Source organism: Balaenoptera acutorostrata, chromosome 20, assembly GCF_949987535.1.
Source record: "Balaenoptera acutorostrata chromosome 20, mBalAcu1.1, whole genome shotgun sequence".
NCBI classification, from domain to species: domain Eukaryota; kingdom Metazoa; phylum Chordata; class Mammalia; order Artiodactyla; family Balaenopteridae; genus Balaenoptera; species Balaenoptera acutorostrata.
This window is the reverse complement of record NC_080083.1, coordinates 63,907,770-63,924,722: the sequence shown is the minus strand read 5'-3', so window position 1 is coordinate 63,924,722 and position 16,953 is coordinate 63,907,770. Positions and strand designations below refer to the sequence as shown.

Below are 16,953 nucleotides of genomic sequence, written 5' to 3'. Positions count from 1 at the left end.
AGACCGACGACAGTAAGCAAAATAAAAACACTTTGTAGTATTTTATGTGGTAAGTTCAATGGAAAAGAAATAGAACATCAAGGGGCATTAGAAGTGATGGGGTAGGGCGGGCGGTTTGTGATCTCACATGGTGTGTGTGGTCAGAGAAGGCCTCACTGAGAAGCTGACTCTGGAGTAGAGGGTTTGAGCTACGCAGGCTCCTGGGCTAAGAGTGCTCCGGGACAAGGGACTGACCAGTGCCAGGGTCCTGAAGGGGGTTTTGTGTGTGTGCGTTGTCTTTGGTGGAGACTGAATTTCATACCCATACTCCCCTCTTTTTTCCTTCATTATTGTTTTAGCTCGTTTTTGATGAGTTTCCTTCTCATTTTCTCTCAAGGCTTCTCAATGCAAATCTTTGTGTCTGGTTAATCCAGAGGATCTTAAAATTAGGGGGTTAAAAAGGGTTGTTATTTGCCTTTGGAAAGAACTGTTAGTATTCCTTAGATTGTAGTCATAAGGAATGTTAAAATATCAACATAAATAAAAAATTTCTCTTTGTACACTTATGATTTATACTAGTTAATAGGAATTTTAATTGTATGAAGCCAGTAAGACTTGGCCTATGCAGTGTTGAAAAACTATGTTACAAAAAAACATTTACAAAAAAACAGTTGAACAGAAATTTAGAATATTCTTTATGAAAAAGAAAGAAATACACGAGGGATTACTTTAAATTTTTAAAGTATTCTACTACCTGTCAGAGTGAGTTCAGAAAAACAGAAAGAGGTACCGATGGTCTCAAATACGCCTTGGGTAGTTATTTCTTCGTGATTTGTTAAAGTAGACAAGGTTGTTAGGAAGTGGCCTGTTTAAACCAAGTTTTCTGTTGCAATATAGATATAGCAGCATTTTATTATCTGTTTTCCTGTCTCAGCAGGAAAAAAGTATTCTATGGCAAAGGAGACAATTTGGGACCTTTAAGAATAAGCTGCATACATTAGAGTTTAAGATTCCAAAAGAAGTTAATATACTTTATAGGGGAAAGCCATTAACAAATGAATCACGTAGAGTTTGATTTATGGTTACATTCTGAAGAATAACCTTTTATTTTTAAGGAAATAAAACTTGAATGGTCCATGATTTGTTTATATATAGCTAAACAATTCTATTGTAAAATATCTTTAATTTCTTATTTAAAAAATAGATTTCCATTAATTTTTAGCCACTAATGACAAAAAGTTGGGGAAGGAACTATATTAATTCCAAGATACCAATGAATAAAACTAAGTCTATTAATTTGGCTTCCCTCCTGAGAAGTTCACTTTAGTTACTTTCCTATTCATTGCAAATATATTTGGTTAGAATATTGCTGTGGTAGTTTACCATTTTTGTTTATATTTATCATTTGATAAATGTGAGAGCACATACAGTTTGATTAGAATTTTATTAGATTAAAACATGTAAAATAGGCTGGCATGTATTAAAAGCAACTAGAAACTGTTGTGGGAATAAATAGATACAACAGTAGTCTTGAGTGACATTACTTTTGGACAGTCTTTATAAATAACCCCAAACATTTACCAACATGCGTATTTTTTAAAACCATTACCCCTTTCCATAGAGGTATATTATACTGTGAATTACATGAGATCAACATTTTTCACCCCTTCTCTGACATAAGTCGTTATTTTCTCAGAGCAAATAGGTGAATGATTCTTCCTGAGGCCATGCTATCAGAATGATCCAGGGCTAATTTTTAACTTGAAGCCAGGTCTACTGGTTGCTTATTTCTTACTACTCAGCTGGAGTGTGTCAAGTACCTCAAATTAATTTATAAGCTAAGTAAAATATTTTCAGAGAGGTCAATACATTGTGTAGGGAGAGAAAATCATGTGACCCATAGCTGAATGGGAATGCTGATAATCTGTGTTATTTGGACAATTTAATCAGCTCTAACCCAGGAGCTGATAGTTGAGGCTATGGATATTTATGCTATACTCTTTCCAATTTCATTAGAAATTAAATTAATCTCATAATACAAGTAAACCTGGAGGACATAATGTGATTCTTAGGTACTATACTAATGAAGGCGTGAATTCTTTGTATCAATAGTTTGAGTTAATCAGGATGTCTCCCTCCCTTGCTCATTTGATATTTATAAAAAACTAATATGATATTTCCAAATATTGATCAAGTTTTCAAGGAATAATTACTGTGTATACTATACCAGTTTAGAAGGCAACCAGTTATATAATCTTTTTTGTTGTAAAGGATTTTTAAACAGAATTTTCCTGTTAACCCTAAGTGAATGGAAGGAACTTTCCCTTCTCCCACTCGCCAAACAAACAAATATTAATGTAGTAGCTGCTGTTTATTGACAGCTTTCTCTTTGCCAGTTGCTAGGTCAAGTGCTTTTTACACTTTGCCTCGTTCATTCATCCTAATAACCCGGTAATGTGGGTATTTTATTTGCATTTTAAATGGGCAGCCTGATGTAGAGTTTAAATTACTGCCCAGGACCACATAGCTACTAAGAGTCTCACTCAAACAGATGTCAGATTGACCTCACTGGGTTACCCTGCCTTTCCGAGGAAGCGAGGCATGTGCGTGGATAAATCTACACTGAGTGAGGAGAGGTGATTGCGGGGAGGGGTGGGGGAGGAGGAGGCGGGGCATGTTCATGCGTTTTTCCAAACCAGAGAGTTTGGAAGAGATCTCCCTTTGAACCGAATTTCTTCATTAGCGAATTCCACCTGCTCAGTGAGATATAAACCTATTTCACACGTGTAGAGGTGTGTGTATGTGCACACACACCCTCTCTCTCTATGACCTGAGGACACCAAGTGATTTTTTCAATGTTTTATCAGCGATCCTAGAAGCAAGGTTAGCATGAAAATGAAAGCAGACTTTGGGTTCATGCGGTGATTGAAAGTAAGGTTTTGTCTTCTGAAAGTAACACTTACATCACAACGTAGAGACACACTTGGGTTTTCTAACCAACATTACTAGAAAAAAATATTAACATGTTAACATTTTAGGGAGGCACTGAGAATTGGTGAAGCCTTTAAATAATCATAGTGGTGAATTCTTCAGTCTGAGTGTTGTTGAAATTCTCAAGTGATCTTCCAGTTACGTGTTCTGAAATGCCTCATAATGCCATGTGTAGTATTTCATTAAAGAATTGAGTTCAAGGATAGTGTGAAATGGTCTTTGAAAGAGCCTTCACAAAGAGAGAAAAAAGGAATATTTTTGGCTTTAAGAATTTTTGAAGGAAAGAATACATTTCTCTGAAAGTTTAAAAGTGAGAAATAAAAGTCTTAGTGATAAAGTATAATAATAATAATAACACTGTTGGTGCCGTGTTTTACACATGAGGAAACTGAGCTATGAAGAGAGGTTAAATAACTTGCCCAACTTTACAGGGCTGCTGAATGACAGAGCCGTGACTGAAGCCCAGGCAGCCTAGTTCTGGAATCCACGTGCTTGACCATTTTGCTCTTCCCTGGGGCTATCAAAAGACAAGTGAGATTTAAGATAGACATTCCAGGTTGCTTTTGGAATTCGTTGAACTTGATTAGCTTATAGCAAGTGTTTAGTGTTACTTCTGAAACGGTTCCTTTAACTCGAAGGCTGTTTCCTTGAGATCCCTGGGATCTTGTAGATGAAAACTGTCACCAAGCTACCAGCTTCTTGTGACGTGTGAGGTTGTTTAAAGGTTCTGCTTAACTCGATGTTACTTCAGTGCAGTTGAGGTCAGTAAGAGCCATATAGGGACAGGGTATGGAGCTTAAAAAGGAGCTTGAGATAGAGCAAGTTCTAGCATTTTGGTTATGTAAGCTGGAAATGAAAATATGTTATAATAAATTAAAATTAAAAACTGGGCTGTAGTAAAGTCAATCCATTCTCTCCTCATTTTGCTGTGTCTTGAAGTTCACACGAATATGAAATGCCACTCTATGAAATTGTTACTTTATCAACTAGACCAAAAAAACTTCCTTTTTAATACAGGATGTAGTAGAATTGTATTGATAATATAAATACAGTTGAATATTTAGGGGTTCTTTATCAAAAGGGTAGGGAAGTTTTTGGATTTTAGATCCTGAGTGCTAAGTTGAAGGTAGTCTTTCCTTAGCTGTCAAACTATGAGAAAAAAAACTTGATTCCTATGGAAGGTTCTTAAGAATAAAAATAAAGGGCAGCTTTCAGTGTGCATTTTTCTTAGCAACACACACTTCCTGTAGCTGAATGAGTATCTTGTTAGCCTTTATGTCTTATTGTTGGAAATACATATTTAATATTTTATAGCATTTTTACCTTTCCTATTGTTGACATGGAGGCCTGAAATTTTTTCTGGACCCATTTCTTCCACCCATCTTTAAAAAATTAGAAAAGATGGTAGAAAGCATATGTAAGAGAAACATAGTTTGAAATGAAAATCTGCAAAGTTTTATGAATATATTAATAACTCCATTCCCATATTCATATACTAACTTTTATAATATAAACCTTTTTATTTATGCTTCTTGAAGCCGTCGTGATTACCTGCTGTCCACCTGGACACAAGGGTGCCAACTTGGGAAGAAACCATATCACATGTCTTTTATAGCATAATAAAACATTATTTGAACCTCATACTAAAGATAGGTATGCATATTTATAATAGTCATTTAAAATCCTAAAACTTTTTATATGTTATCTTTTGTAATATATAATATTTTTAATATTTGGAGATCAATTTTCAAAACTTTAGGAACAACAGTGTACAACTGGATTAATTTTGAATGTATTTTTCTCCTTTAGTGTTTATTAATTTGATTAGGAGATAAATAATCATCATTAAAATTAGCATTCCAGGGCTTCCCTGGTGGCGCAGTGGTTAAGAATCCGCCTGCCAATGCAGGGGACATGGGTTCGAGCCCTGGTCCAGGAAGATCCCACATGCCACGGAGCAACTAAGCCCGTGTGCCACAACTACTGAAGCCTGCGCTCTGGAGCCCGTGAGCCACAACTACTGAGCCCGCATGCCACAACTACTCAAGCCTGTGCGCCACAGCTGCTGAGCCTGCGCTCTAGAGCCCGCGAGCCACAACTACTGAGCCCGCGAGCCACAACTATTGAGCCCGCGTGCCGCAACTACTGAAGCCCGCACGCCTAGAGCCCGTGCTCCACAGCAAGAGAAGCCACTGAAGTGAGAAGCCCGGGCACCACAACAAAGAGTAGCCCCTGCTCGCCACAACTAGAGAAAGCCCGCGCACAGCAACAAAGACCCTGTGCAGCCAAAAATAAATAAATAAATAAATTTATTTAAAAAAAAATTAGCATTCCAACTTCCTGTGTTTTTCATAATTTAATTCTTTTAACTTAGTCAATTAATGTTATGAGCTTTGCTGTGACAAGCGTCAGTTAATTAAAAGAAAAATATAGGAATAACTGGTTATTTCTTAAGTTCCTTATGAGACTGACTTACTTTGTGGTTCAGATTTATGTCTGAATTGGCTTTTCTTAGTCACCCAGCACCAGGCTACTTTGGCCCCATAATTCAAATCTGTGTGTGTGTGTGTGTGTGTGTGTGTGTGTGTATATGTCTGTATGTATATAATATATATATATATATATATATGCATACATACAAATGTGTATATGGTGAGTATGCCTGGAAGTACACGTCTTTGATAAAATGAGTTATCAAGTTTGAAATCCTTGCTTACTGTGTGGATAACAAAATCCGTCATTCCAAATTAGTGTGCATAGTCGAGCACTGACCGTGTTACTTTCATTGATCAGCCAGAATTAATGGAGAGCAGAATTTGTATGTTCCACAGTACTAGACATGACTGTAGTTTCAGAACCAAACTTCTGAAGTCTTGTGATCTGGTGGGAAGATTATACCTGAATCATAGATGAATACTGGGCCTAAGGATTTGGGGTTGGGGTGGGGGAATTCGAAATTATCTTTAGTTGCTTTTAGTCATTTCTGTGATCTCGTCCACTGAAATTATAAACTGATCTTCTAAATCTTTTCTGTAGGAAATTTTGGGAGCGGTTTATTGCCCTGTGTCATGAAAATAATAGCCTACATGGAATCACTTTTGAACAGATCAAAGCTCAGCTAGAGGCTTTAGAACTAAAGAAGACGTATGTGTTGAATCCACTGGCACCTGAATTTATCCCCCGGGCTCTAAGAGTGCAGCACACGGGAAATACCAACAGATTGCAGCAATCACCCCCCAAGGTAAAGCCTGTCAGTGAAATTGAAGAGGTTAAAGAGAGAACAGTGCAGAGACGTCAGAGCTTTCTTGGGCTGCAGGTTACTTTACGTGTTGGAATTGAAGGTTACGTTTGACGGCAAGCAGTTTCTGCAAGGAACTCGTCCAGTGTGGACATTAAGTGAAAATACAGTGTGGTGTTTAGCCATGCTGCTTAATGGCATAATCATCCTCAAAAAGTTTTCAAGGGGACTTCCCTGCGGTCCATGGGTAAGACTTCACCTTCCAATGCAGGGGGTGCAGGTTTGATCCCTGGTTGGGGAGCTAAGATCCCACATGCCTCGCAGCCAAAAAAACCAAAACATAAAAAAGCAGAAGCAATATTGTAACAAATTCAATAAAGACTTTAAAAATGGTCCACATCAAAAAAATCTGAAAAAAAAAAAAAAGTTTTCAGGTACCTGATTAGGTCTGGTGCCCTTGGTATAATATGACCTCCCGCTCCTCTCTACTGATAGACTTATTTTAGCAAGATGTGAATAAAACAAAGCCGTTTAAAAGACGGCCACACATATTAAAAGTATGCTCTTATAGAATATTATATAGCATGCTGTTATAGCATATTTTTTTACAAGGAATAGTATAATAATAGCAATATCTGTGTAAAGAAAATAGTTCTGACCTCTTGTTGATGACCAAGTCAGGTGGTTTTTGGCACAGTGAGAAAACGTGGCTGGCTGCTTGAGGGTTGCTTTAATCCACTTGGACCCGTGTTTGCTGTGTGAGAAGTAGTCCAGCCATCGGGATGGGATGGGGGGGAATCAAGGCCCCCATGTCTGCTTTTGAACTATAGTTATTTTGGGCAGAAACAGCTGGTTTATTTGCTAGATTGCTTGAAAAAAAAATGCTTGCACTTAACATCTAGAAAAGAAAGCTATGAGAGTGGCATGTTTAGTATTTGTTCTGGTTTGTGGCTGTATTTATAGTCATCAGCATGATATTAAACTTACTGACATGAATTAAGAGAGTATGCCAGTTTGGGGCTTCATTTTTAAAATGTAAAGCTTAATGTGTAAGAAATAGTTATTGGTTTAATAGCCTGAAGATCTTTTTTAGCTGAGTAAGTATTAAACTGAGACGAGAGCTGCTTTCTGTTTTAATGTACTGTTGTCTGAGTTTAATAAAAATGGACCTGATATACAATAATGCTTTAGTGACTTGGAATTAAGCAGATTAAGCATTTTGCATAACTGAATCCTCTAGATTTCTAAAGTTTAAACTATTGATAAATTAATAATCAACTTATTTATCAAATAGTTAAGTTTCTTCTATGTGACAGCTGTTATGGTAGGTAGTAGAGAAGCAAATTAGCCCCAGTCTTCTTGTGGCAGATGTTGGAGGGTACCACTCCACCACAGTGGAGATTCAGGGTAATTTCACCGAGTGGATGGAGTGAGTGGGAGATTGGGGAGACTGTCAGAAACTAGAACAGAAGCTCCCTTAGGGCAGAGATTTTTGCCTGTATTATTTGCTGCTCTAGCCTCTGTGCCTAGAACAACATCTGGCTTATCACAGGTGCTTAGAAGTATTTTTAAGATTAATGAGTGAAGCTTAACAAAGAGCTCATACGAAAAGCTAGAGTTGTGAGAGAGCAGGCTCTCCAGGGAACAGCAAGTAGCTTAACGTAGGTGAAGAGTGGGAACCCAGTTAGAAACTTTTAAATTTTATTGTTTTTTATTTAAATGTTTCAGAGACATTATACCTTTTGCACATTCTTAAATACAGTAACTACAATAAACTTTTTACTTAATTGATCAATGTTAGCATCAATTAATGTACCATAGATGCAGCTAGATTCAAGCCATCATATCAAATGTGTACTGACCCTAAGCAAGATCCTGTGATTTGCTTTTTGTTTTTATTTTAAAGGTAAAGAAAATATATGTTGAATCCACTTGCTTTTGCAACACTATAAACTCCCCGAAGACAAAAATCCTATTCTGTATACTTCTTATGGCCCCTAGTGCCTAGCCCCACTCTGCACATAGTGGGTGCTCAGTGAGTATCTGATAAGTGAATAATGGTTATGATGCATCCAGGAGAGTGTAGTGGGGCTTTCTTCTTTCAACAGGAAGGCTGTGTAATTAAAGACCATAGCAGCCATCTCCCCAATTTTCTCTTTTTAACTTTTTGGGAAGTTTTCTTCACTGATCCAGTAGATATCTGTTATTTCACTGTCACTAACACAGAGGTTCACTCAGTTGTTTATATACCTGGTTATTTAAAGTTCTTTATATCATATATAATAATAATAATTTTAGGTAACTAAGTTATAGTGAGCCAAAGGTTACTTTTGTCATCATCTCTCCCTTCACGCCCCAGTACTGTATTTTACTTCTATTAACTTGTTTTGAGGATTGAATTTGTATTGGAGTCTTTTTTTATCCAACTTTCTATTGTAGAAAATTTCAAATATATTGAATTCCCTATCATCCAGCTTCATTAACTATCAATTTATCCTTGATCTTGTTTCTGCTATCAGCCCCCCACTCCACCACCACATATACACACTGGAGAATTTTGAAACAAATTCCAGATGGTTTATTTCATATGCTAGAGTCTTTTGATGAAGGGGAATTTACTTCCTTGCAAGAAAAGCATGCTGTTTCTGAAAATGGGATACTAAGCCATATAATTTCCCCCCAAGTTTCCTTAATGTTTAACTTTTAATGCAATTCTGTGCATAAGAAATATTAAAAACTAGTGAGCTTAATGTTAGCCTAAGACTTAAAATCCCAGTAAGATTTAATGTAGACAGAATCATCGGAAGGCTCGATGATGGTTAAACGTGCTCCAGGACCGGCTCCCTCAGGACTGTCTGGCAGCAAAGCCTACCCCCAGCTCTTGACCAATCGAATGGCTTTACTCTCCTCACTACGGTGTAGGTTCTCTGGTCAGGGTTAGTGGAGGTACAGACATTAGGGGATCCAGGAGCAGCTGGTCCTAGCCAAGCCTCATTGCCCCACTCTCCAGGCATCATTTATTTGTAGGAAAGCATCTGTTTCACGGGCGCCTACAGAATCAGCACGTAGGAAAACAATTTGCTTGTCTTCACTCTGCTTACTCCTGGGCATGTGCTGGGAACAGTGTTCAGAAACTTTGCGAAGATGGGACAGATTCATTTGTACATACTGTAAAAACTATTCAGAGGATAGATAATATTCAGAAATGGGTCCTCTGAGAAGACCATAGCATTGTTTTATAGATCTTAGTTTGTGGATTGTTCTTCACTGTCTCTCTCCAGCTGCTTATGTTGTGTCTCGGTGTCCAGACATGAGAAGCCGTGTCAGACTTCTGTGGCTCAGTAGCCCCAGTGCCCAGCCGGGGGTGGACATACCGTGGGCCCTCGTAAACATTTGTTGAATGAATAAATGGAAAATGATGAAAGAATGAGTGAATGAAAAAATAAATACTTGAATGAATAAACGGTTGAGTAAAAAAATGGTCCTCAAAAAACAGATGATGTGAACTACATTTGCTTATAAGCTTTCTACCAAAGGTATACATACTTTCTGAGATTTATTAGCAGAAGTTTGGAATTATCATTATGGAATGACTTTTTTCCAGGCTGTGGTTATTCTTTGTATTGGTTTCCTATTGCTGTTGTAACAAATTAGCACAAACCTAGTGACTTGAAACGACACCCATTTATTATCTCACATTTCTTTGAGTCAGATGTCCAGGTTTTTGTTGGTTTCTTGGCTCCAGGTCTCACAAGGCCAGGATCAAGGTGTTGGTCGAATGGGCTCTTATCTGGAGGCTCTGGGAAGGCTCTGCTTCTAAGGTCATGCAGGTTGTTGGCAGAATCCAGTCCTTGTGGTTGTAAGGACTGAGGTCCCTGTTTCCTTGCTGGCTGTCAGCTGGGAGCCATTCTTAGCTTCTGGAGGCTTCTTTCCAGTTCTCGCATGTGGCCCTACCTCTCAGAGCTGTCAACGGTGCATTGAAGCCTTCTCCCTCTCGGCGTCTCTGACTTCCCCTTCGACCACTTGTATCTCTTCCTTCCTTTGCTGCCGCATCTCTGACTCCGCTGGAGAGGTGTCTCTGCTTGTAGGGCTCATGTGACTAGATTGGATCGCCCCAGATAACCCAGGATAATCCTCCTTTTGCAGAGCCCCTTTTGCCACATGACATGACAACTCATGGGTTCCAGGGAGTAGGGTGTGTATGTCTCTGGGGGGCTGTTGTGCCTTCCACACTGACCCAGCGACAGCATTTTCTCCACCTGATACACAGCCACCCCTGGTTGACGAGTCCACAGAGGCTAAGAAATCTAAGTGGTTTGTTAGCCTCCTGGAACGGTCTTATCTCTGCTGTGCCACTGCTCTCCTTTCTTCTGTCGGTGCATCTGCCTCTGGCTGCCCTTGCAGTCACGTCTCATTGCTTACGCTTCTCGTCTTCCACCTGTTGCTGTCGTCCCTGCTGTCTGCCATTTTCTCCTTTCCTCTGCCTGCTTTTCTTTTCACTTCTCTATTCCTCAGAAGCTTGTTTTTTTGTGTGTTTTTTTTAATAGCTAACGACAATCACTGTGAACATTCTCTTCTGGTTAATGGACCAACTCTGATTCTTTCTTGACTATTTTTTTTCTGACTTTTGAAGAGTTAGAGCTTAGCTGCCCTTGCCTCCCCGTCGCTAACCAGCTGACCATAAGCCTGTGGTGTTTAGTGCTAACCTGAATATTTAAAGTTGCCGACGGATGGGGAGAGAAGTGAAGCATCACTGTACCTTTGCTTTGGTCAAGAACAAATTCTTCTTCTTGCTATAGACATTATCCCCCCACTTAAGCTTTCAGATGTAATGTACAAATAAAAAATTTACGTGGTCGAAGGGTAAGTTGTATAATGTGCTACTTGTGTTGTGTAATGGCTTTGTGTGTTACATTTAACCAATGAAAAGAGAAGAAACGTTTTTAAAGTCTAGAAACTCAGAACCATATGTTTCTTCACGTATTTCTGCCCCGAAGTCATCATTTTTAGTGGTAGACTAGCATGCCATTGTATGAATCTGCCATTGCTTATTTAATAAATGTTCTACTGATGGACATTTAGGTTCCTGGAGGTGCAATTATTGGGTTAAAGCATGTGTACATTTCTGATGCTTTTGACATCCACATTGCTTTCTAGAAAATTTGTACATTCTTGGGCTTCCCTGGTGGCGCAGTGGTTGAGAATCTGCCTGCCAATGCAGGGGACACGGGTTCGAGCCCTGGTCCGGGAAGATCCCACATGCCGCGGAGCAACTAGGCCCGTGAGCCACAACTACTGAGCCTGCGCGTCTGGAGCCTGTGCTCCGCAACAAGAGAGGCCGCGATAGTGAGCGGCCCGCGCACCGTGATGAAGAGTAGCCCCCGCTTGCCACAACTAGAGAAAGTCCTCGCCCAGAAACGAAGACCCAACACAGCCAAAAGTAAAAAAAAAAAAAAAAAAAAAAAAAAATTTGTACATTCTCTTAAGCAGATTATGACACTGTGCATTTTCCTGTTCCTTCAGTAAATTTTACAGTTTAAGATGCCATGAATCATACTCAAAATATCATAAACCCCAAAGCATATTTACATTCATGTTATTATTTTAAAGGTTCTCATCCTCAAGAGTTGAAGATTGATATTTTTCCCTTGAAAACGGCTTTTACACTTCATCATTTAATTCATAGAAAATTTATAGAGAAGCTGCAAAGGAACAGCATTTAGGTTTCAGTCATATTGATGCATATTTCTTTTTATAAAAAAATTAATTTAAAAAGAAAAAAGAATTTTAGATATCCTTAATTTGAAGTTGAGGAAACTTGAGGCCTAGCACCATGATGTAATGTTTTTATTTTATTTTATTTTATTTATTTTTGGCTGTGTTGGGTCTTCGTTGCTGCGCACAGGCTTTCTCTAGTTGGGGCATGCGGGGGCTACTCTTCATTGTGGTGCGCGGGCTTCTCATTGCGGTGGCTTCTCTTGTTGCAGAGGACAGGCTCTAGGCGTGCGGGCTTCGGTAGTTGCGGTGCGTGGGCTCAGTACTTGTGGCGCACGGGCTTAGTTGCTCTGCGGCATGTGGGATCTTCCCAGACCAGGGATCGAACCCATGTCCCCTGCATTGGCAGGCGGATTCTAAGCCACTGCACCACCGGGGGAGTCCCTGACTTAATGTTTAAAAAGAAGGTTGGCTCAAAGGCATCTAACGGTTATTAATTACAGACTCACAGTCTTTAAATTTTAATTGTTGCTATATACATTTATTTTGCATGGGATAAGGAAAATGGTATTGTTCTTTAATATTAGGTGTATTTAAATTATTATACATTTGTGTTTTTCTGTAAAGGGGAAAAGCCTACATCATATCCAGAATGATCATTTCCAGAATGATGGAATTGGTAAGTGGAAAAATTAGCCCTATGAAAACTTGCTTTTATGATGTAAGACATTTATTCCAAATGTCATCATTTAGAAAGAGGAGGATGGAGAGGGACACACACACACACACACACACACACACACACACACACACTCTGACACTTTGGAGCTCATGTAACTCTTTTATTCAACACATCTGTTCTTGTGAATGCTTTGTTATGTCATTTCTGAAAAGGGGTGATTTTGTAGGTACCAAGGTACATATATAGAAGTTTTGAGGATGAACATTTAAGCCTCCTATGCAACGTAAGTTTTTGGAACATATTTATATCCTACAAATGGTTATACAAATTTTCAAGATGAAGTTTATTTACGTGATTTAAAATGTTGCAGAATTATGCTTTTAAAACAATAATTGCTTAACTGTTTTGTATGTGGCTGTGTTACAGTTGCAACTCAAAACTTTATTCTGAAGAATTGTTTACGTTTTCTAGTGTCAGAAGAATGTTTACTGTATGGTTTTCTCTCTTGAAGGACACATCTCCAGCTCCTTGCAAGACATTTAAAATTATGCTAGTTTTTAAAAGGACTACTTTGTATATCTCAAGCTAATTTTAGGGAATATGGTAAAATGATTGTTTTTTTAATATGCTCTACTCTTTCACGCTGATAACTCTTTGAATATAAGATACCTTATGGCAAAGCTGGGGAATGTGTTTTGCTGTTGCATGATTTTAATTATTTTTGTCTACGTGAATATGTACAGCTATTGAGTGCATCCTTTCTCTGTTTGTTTTTCAGTTCAGCCCAATCCTTCTGTACTTATTGGCAATCCTATTAGAGCATATACTCCTCCACCTCCTCTTGGACCTCACCCAAATTTGGGGAAATCTCCAAGCCCTGTTCAAAGAATAGATCCTCACACGGGGACAAGTATTCTTTATGTACCTGCTGTCTATGGAGGGAATGTAGTTATGTCCGTGCCTTTACCTGTAAGTAGATGTTTAAGATACTCTCTATTGAATAAGATAAAATAGGCTTCACTAAATTAGTGGCTATCTCAAATAGTGTTCTACTAATCTCTCTCTCTTTTTTTTTTTTTTTTTGGTTTTCAATGTCTGTAAGCTTCTTTCAAAGCAGCTCTTATGACCAAAGAAATGTGAACTGTTGCTTAAAATTTGTTACTATATTGTCAGTGGCTATGAAGAAATCTGTAAATTGGGTGTTTTGATTGAGAAGCCTTTGTATTGTCTTAAATATTTTTACTGGGGAAAATTGGGCTAAAAGTTAACAGAGCTAGTAAATTGGACTCTTGTTTTGTAAAGTGATGTTTTATTTTATCTTTTGCTTTTTCATTCTTATATAATTCACTAACCCTAAGAAAATACAGTTCTTTGGAGGAAGGAAAAAGGTTTGGATTAGCCTAGCTCCCTTGGATCTAAATTTATCTGAGAAATTCCACACCTTATGAAACCCTACTGGCACTTAAAAACATTATTAAATCATTTCTAAGACTATAGATTTTTAGAGGGCTTCCATCTTATGTTAAAACTCATTTTTCTTTTCTTTAAGATTTTTGAGTATTTTGGTAATTAAAAAAATTTGCTGTTTACTAATATTTCCAAATTCAGGAATTTTAGCCTAGAAAATATTTCTTTCATTTAAGATAAGTACTGCAGTTTCAGGTAGAGGTGATCATTGTCAAGGATCTTTGGCACCCCTGCCTACACCCCCAAAATGCAAAAACGCCTAGCTGCCAACGTTTTTCAGCCATCTTGGTCATGATGGTTCACAATCCCGGCAGCCAATGAGAATAACTGTCAATAAGAAATATGTCATTTATGTCGACTCCCCATAGACTTTCCATTTTAGCTGAGTTATTTCTTCCCAGACAGCCTGGCAACATTATACATCATCTGCTTTAAATAGTAAGTCCCTTGGGATTTATATTTCATTTTACTAGGTCAAAGAGACTTTTAAAGATTTCTAAGAGTCTGAATTTAACAGTTGTATTATAATAAAATAATAAGGGTGGTAGCTCAGATGTCATTGTGTTTATTCTTTTTATATTAATATGCAGAGATTATATATTTTGACACACCTAAAGAAATTTTCTGTTTCTGTGGTTTAATTAATCAAAAGCATTAATTAAATTAATGACCTGTTGGAATTTTGCCTACAGTAAGTGAACATTAAATGATTTGGTTATTCATATAAAATAGTAATACATATTTTTTGAGTTGAGACTCCTTAGACTGAATTTTTTCTTAAATTTTTTCCCTGTTCTCTTATTCAAGTTTATTAAACTATATATCTATGCAGTTATGACTTTAAAAGACAGTTTTCATGGTAATCAGTGACATATATGCATTCATATTGAGGGAAAATGATTCAAGACTATAAAATGATTTGATGCCTCAAGGAATAATTACCAGTTTTAAGTCCTTGATTTCTTCCTAACCTAGTGTGTAAGGGAAATGGTCAATTTTCCCTTACATACTAAAGATTCAAGGAGTTTTTTTTTTTTTTTTGGTTTTTTTTTTTTGCCAGTTGAGATATAGCAGTCATTCTACCAATTGTTACTATTAGCATTCATTTTGTAGTTACTCATTTTGATAAAATTAACATCTCTGTGTGTGTTTGCTCTTTCCTAATTAATAGCACTATAGCAGTTTGCCTTTCAAAATGTACTGAAAGCAATTATTCTATTTCTTATAATAACCTAGGTACCATGGACAGGATACCAGGGTAGGTTTGCAGTTGATCCTCGAATCATTACTCACCAGGCAGCAATGGCCTACAATATGAACCTCTTACAGACACACGGGCGGGGGTCTCCTATACCTTATGGCCTTGGGCATCACCCACCTGTCAGCATAGGGCAGACGCAAAACCAGCATCAGGAGAAGGATCAACATGAGCAGAGTCGAAACGGTGAGTCGCTTTGCTGTTCTCGTGTCCCTGAATTGATGGTGTGCCAAGTTGTGTCAGCGTACGAGGTCCCTTTAACAGTGTGGTTGTCAGCTCGTTCATAGATTATAACCCTTTCGGAGGAGGGAGCTGGCGCAAACACTACGGATCCTCTCTCCAGAAGATAGGGTGTGTGCACAGACACAAAACTTACGTGTAACCTACCACTTAGGATTGGTGGTACCAATTTCCTGGAAAAGTGTTAACAGTTAGATTTTTTTTAAATGGTAGTCATTTAAAATTGAGACAGAAAACCCTCTCCTGTGAAACATTTTTGTTGACCCAAAATATTTTTGTAGCATACTAAACATTAATGCTACTGTGGCAATAGTTTATTCTAATGCAAATCGTAGTCTCTTGTCTACTAGAATTATAAATAAGGAACAATTACCCTGTGTAATTTTTAAAGTCAGGTTTATTGAGGTATAATTTATATAGAGTAAAATTCACCCTTTTAGATTGTAGTTTGTTGTGTTTTGACAAATATACAGAGCTGTTCACCACCACCAGTATCAAGATTCAGGGTGTTTACATTTCAAAAAACTCCCTCATGTCCCTTTGCAGTCACTTTCTTCCTCCAGCCCCAGCCCTGGGCAACCACTGATCTGATTTTTGTGCCTATACTTTGGTCTTTTCTCTAGTTTGTCATATAAATGGAATCATAGTGTCTGGCTTCATTCACTTAGTTTAATGCTTTGGAGATTTATTTGTGTTGTCTGTGTCAGTTGTTTGTTCCTTTTTGCTGTTGATTAGTATTCCCTTATATGGATGAACCACAGTGTTTTTTTTATCTCTCCATCAGTTGTTTTTATCTATCCTTAATTATTTCTAATTTTTGGCTCTTATGAGTAAAGCTGCTGTGAACATATGTATTGAACATATTTTCATTTCTCTTGGGTAAATACCCAGGATTGAGCTTGTTGAGCACATTTGTTAACTTTGTAAGAAACTGCCATACTGTTTTCCAAAGTGGCCAAACCATTTTTCATTTCTAGTACGTGTGAGATTTCCAGTTGCTCCGCGTTCTCGTTAGTACTTGGTATTGTCAGTCTTTTTTTTTAAAGGAATTCACGTTCTTTTATTTATTTATTTATTTATTTATTTATGACTGTGTTGAGTCTTCGTTTCTGTGCGAGGGCTTTCTCTAGTTGCGGCAAGTGGGGACCACTCTTCATCGTGGTGCGCGGGCCTCTCACCATCACAGCCTTTCTTGTTGCGGAGCACAGGCTCCAGACGCGCAGGCTCAGTAATTGTGGCTCACAGGCCCAGTTGCTCCGTGGCATGTGGGATCTTCCCAGACCAGGGCTCGAACCCGTGTCCCCTGCATTGGCAGGCAGATTCTCAACCACTGTGCCACCAGGGAAGCCCTGTCAGTCTTTTTAATTTTACCCTTGCTTATGG

General features: G+C 38.1%; 1 protein-coding gene across 7 annotated transcripts in view; it reads left to right on the top strand.

Annotated features, from left to right (window-relative positions):
* HELZ (helicase with zinc finger) overlaps positions 1-16,953 on the top strand; it is a 163,608-nt gene that overhangs the window by 93,505 nt on the left and 53,150 nt on the right. For all 7 annotated transcript variants that reach the window (XM_028167337.2, XM_007185541.2, XM_057535773.1 and 4 more), the window contains 4 exons: positions 6,007-6,211; positions 12,551-12,602; positions 13,384-13,574; positions 15,309-15,516. In XM_028167337.2, coding sequence (XP_028023138.2) covers positions 6,007-6,211; positions 12,551-12,602; positions 13,384-13,574; positions 15,309-15,516 — 656 coding nt within the window. The remainder of the gene's footprint in view (positions 1-6,006; positions 6,212-12,550; positions 12,603-13,383; positions 13,575-15,308; positions 15,517-16,953) is intronic.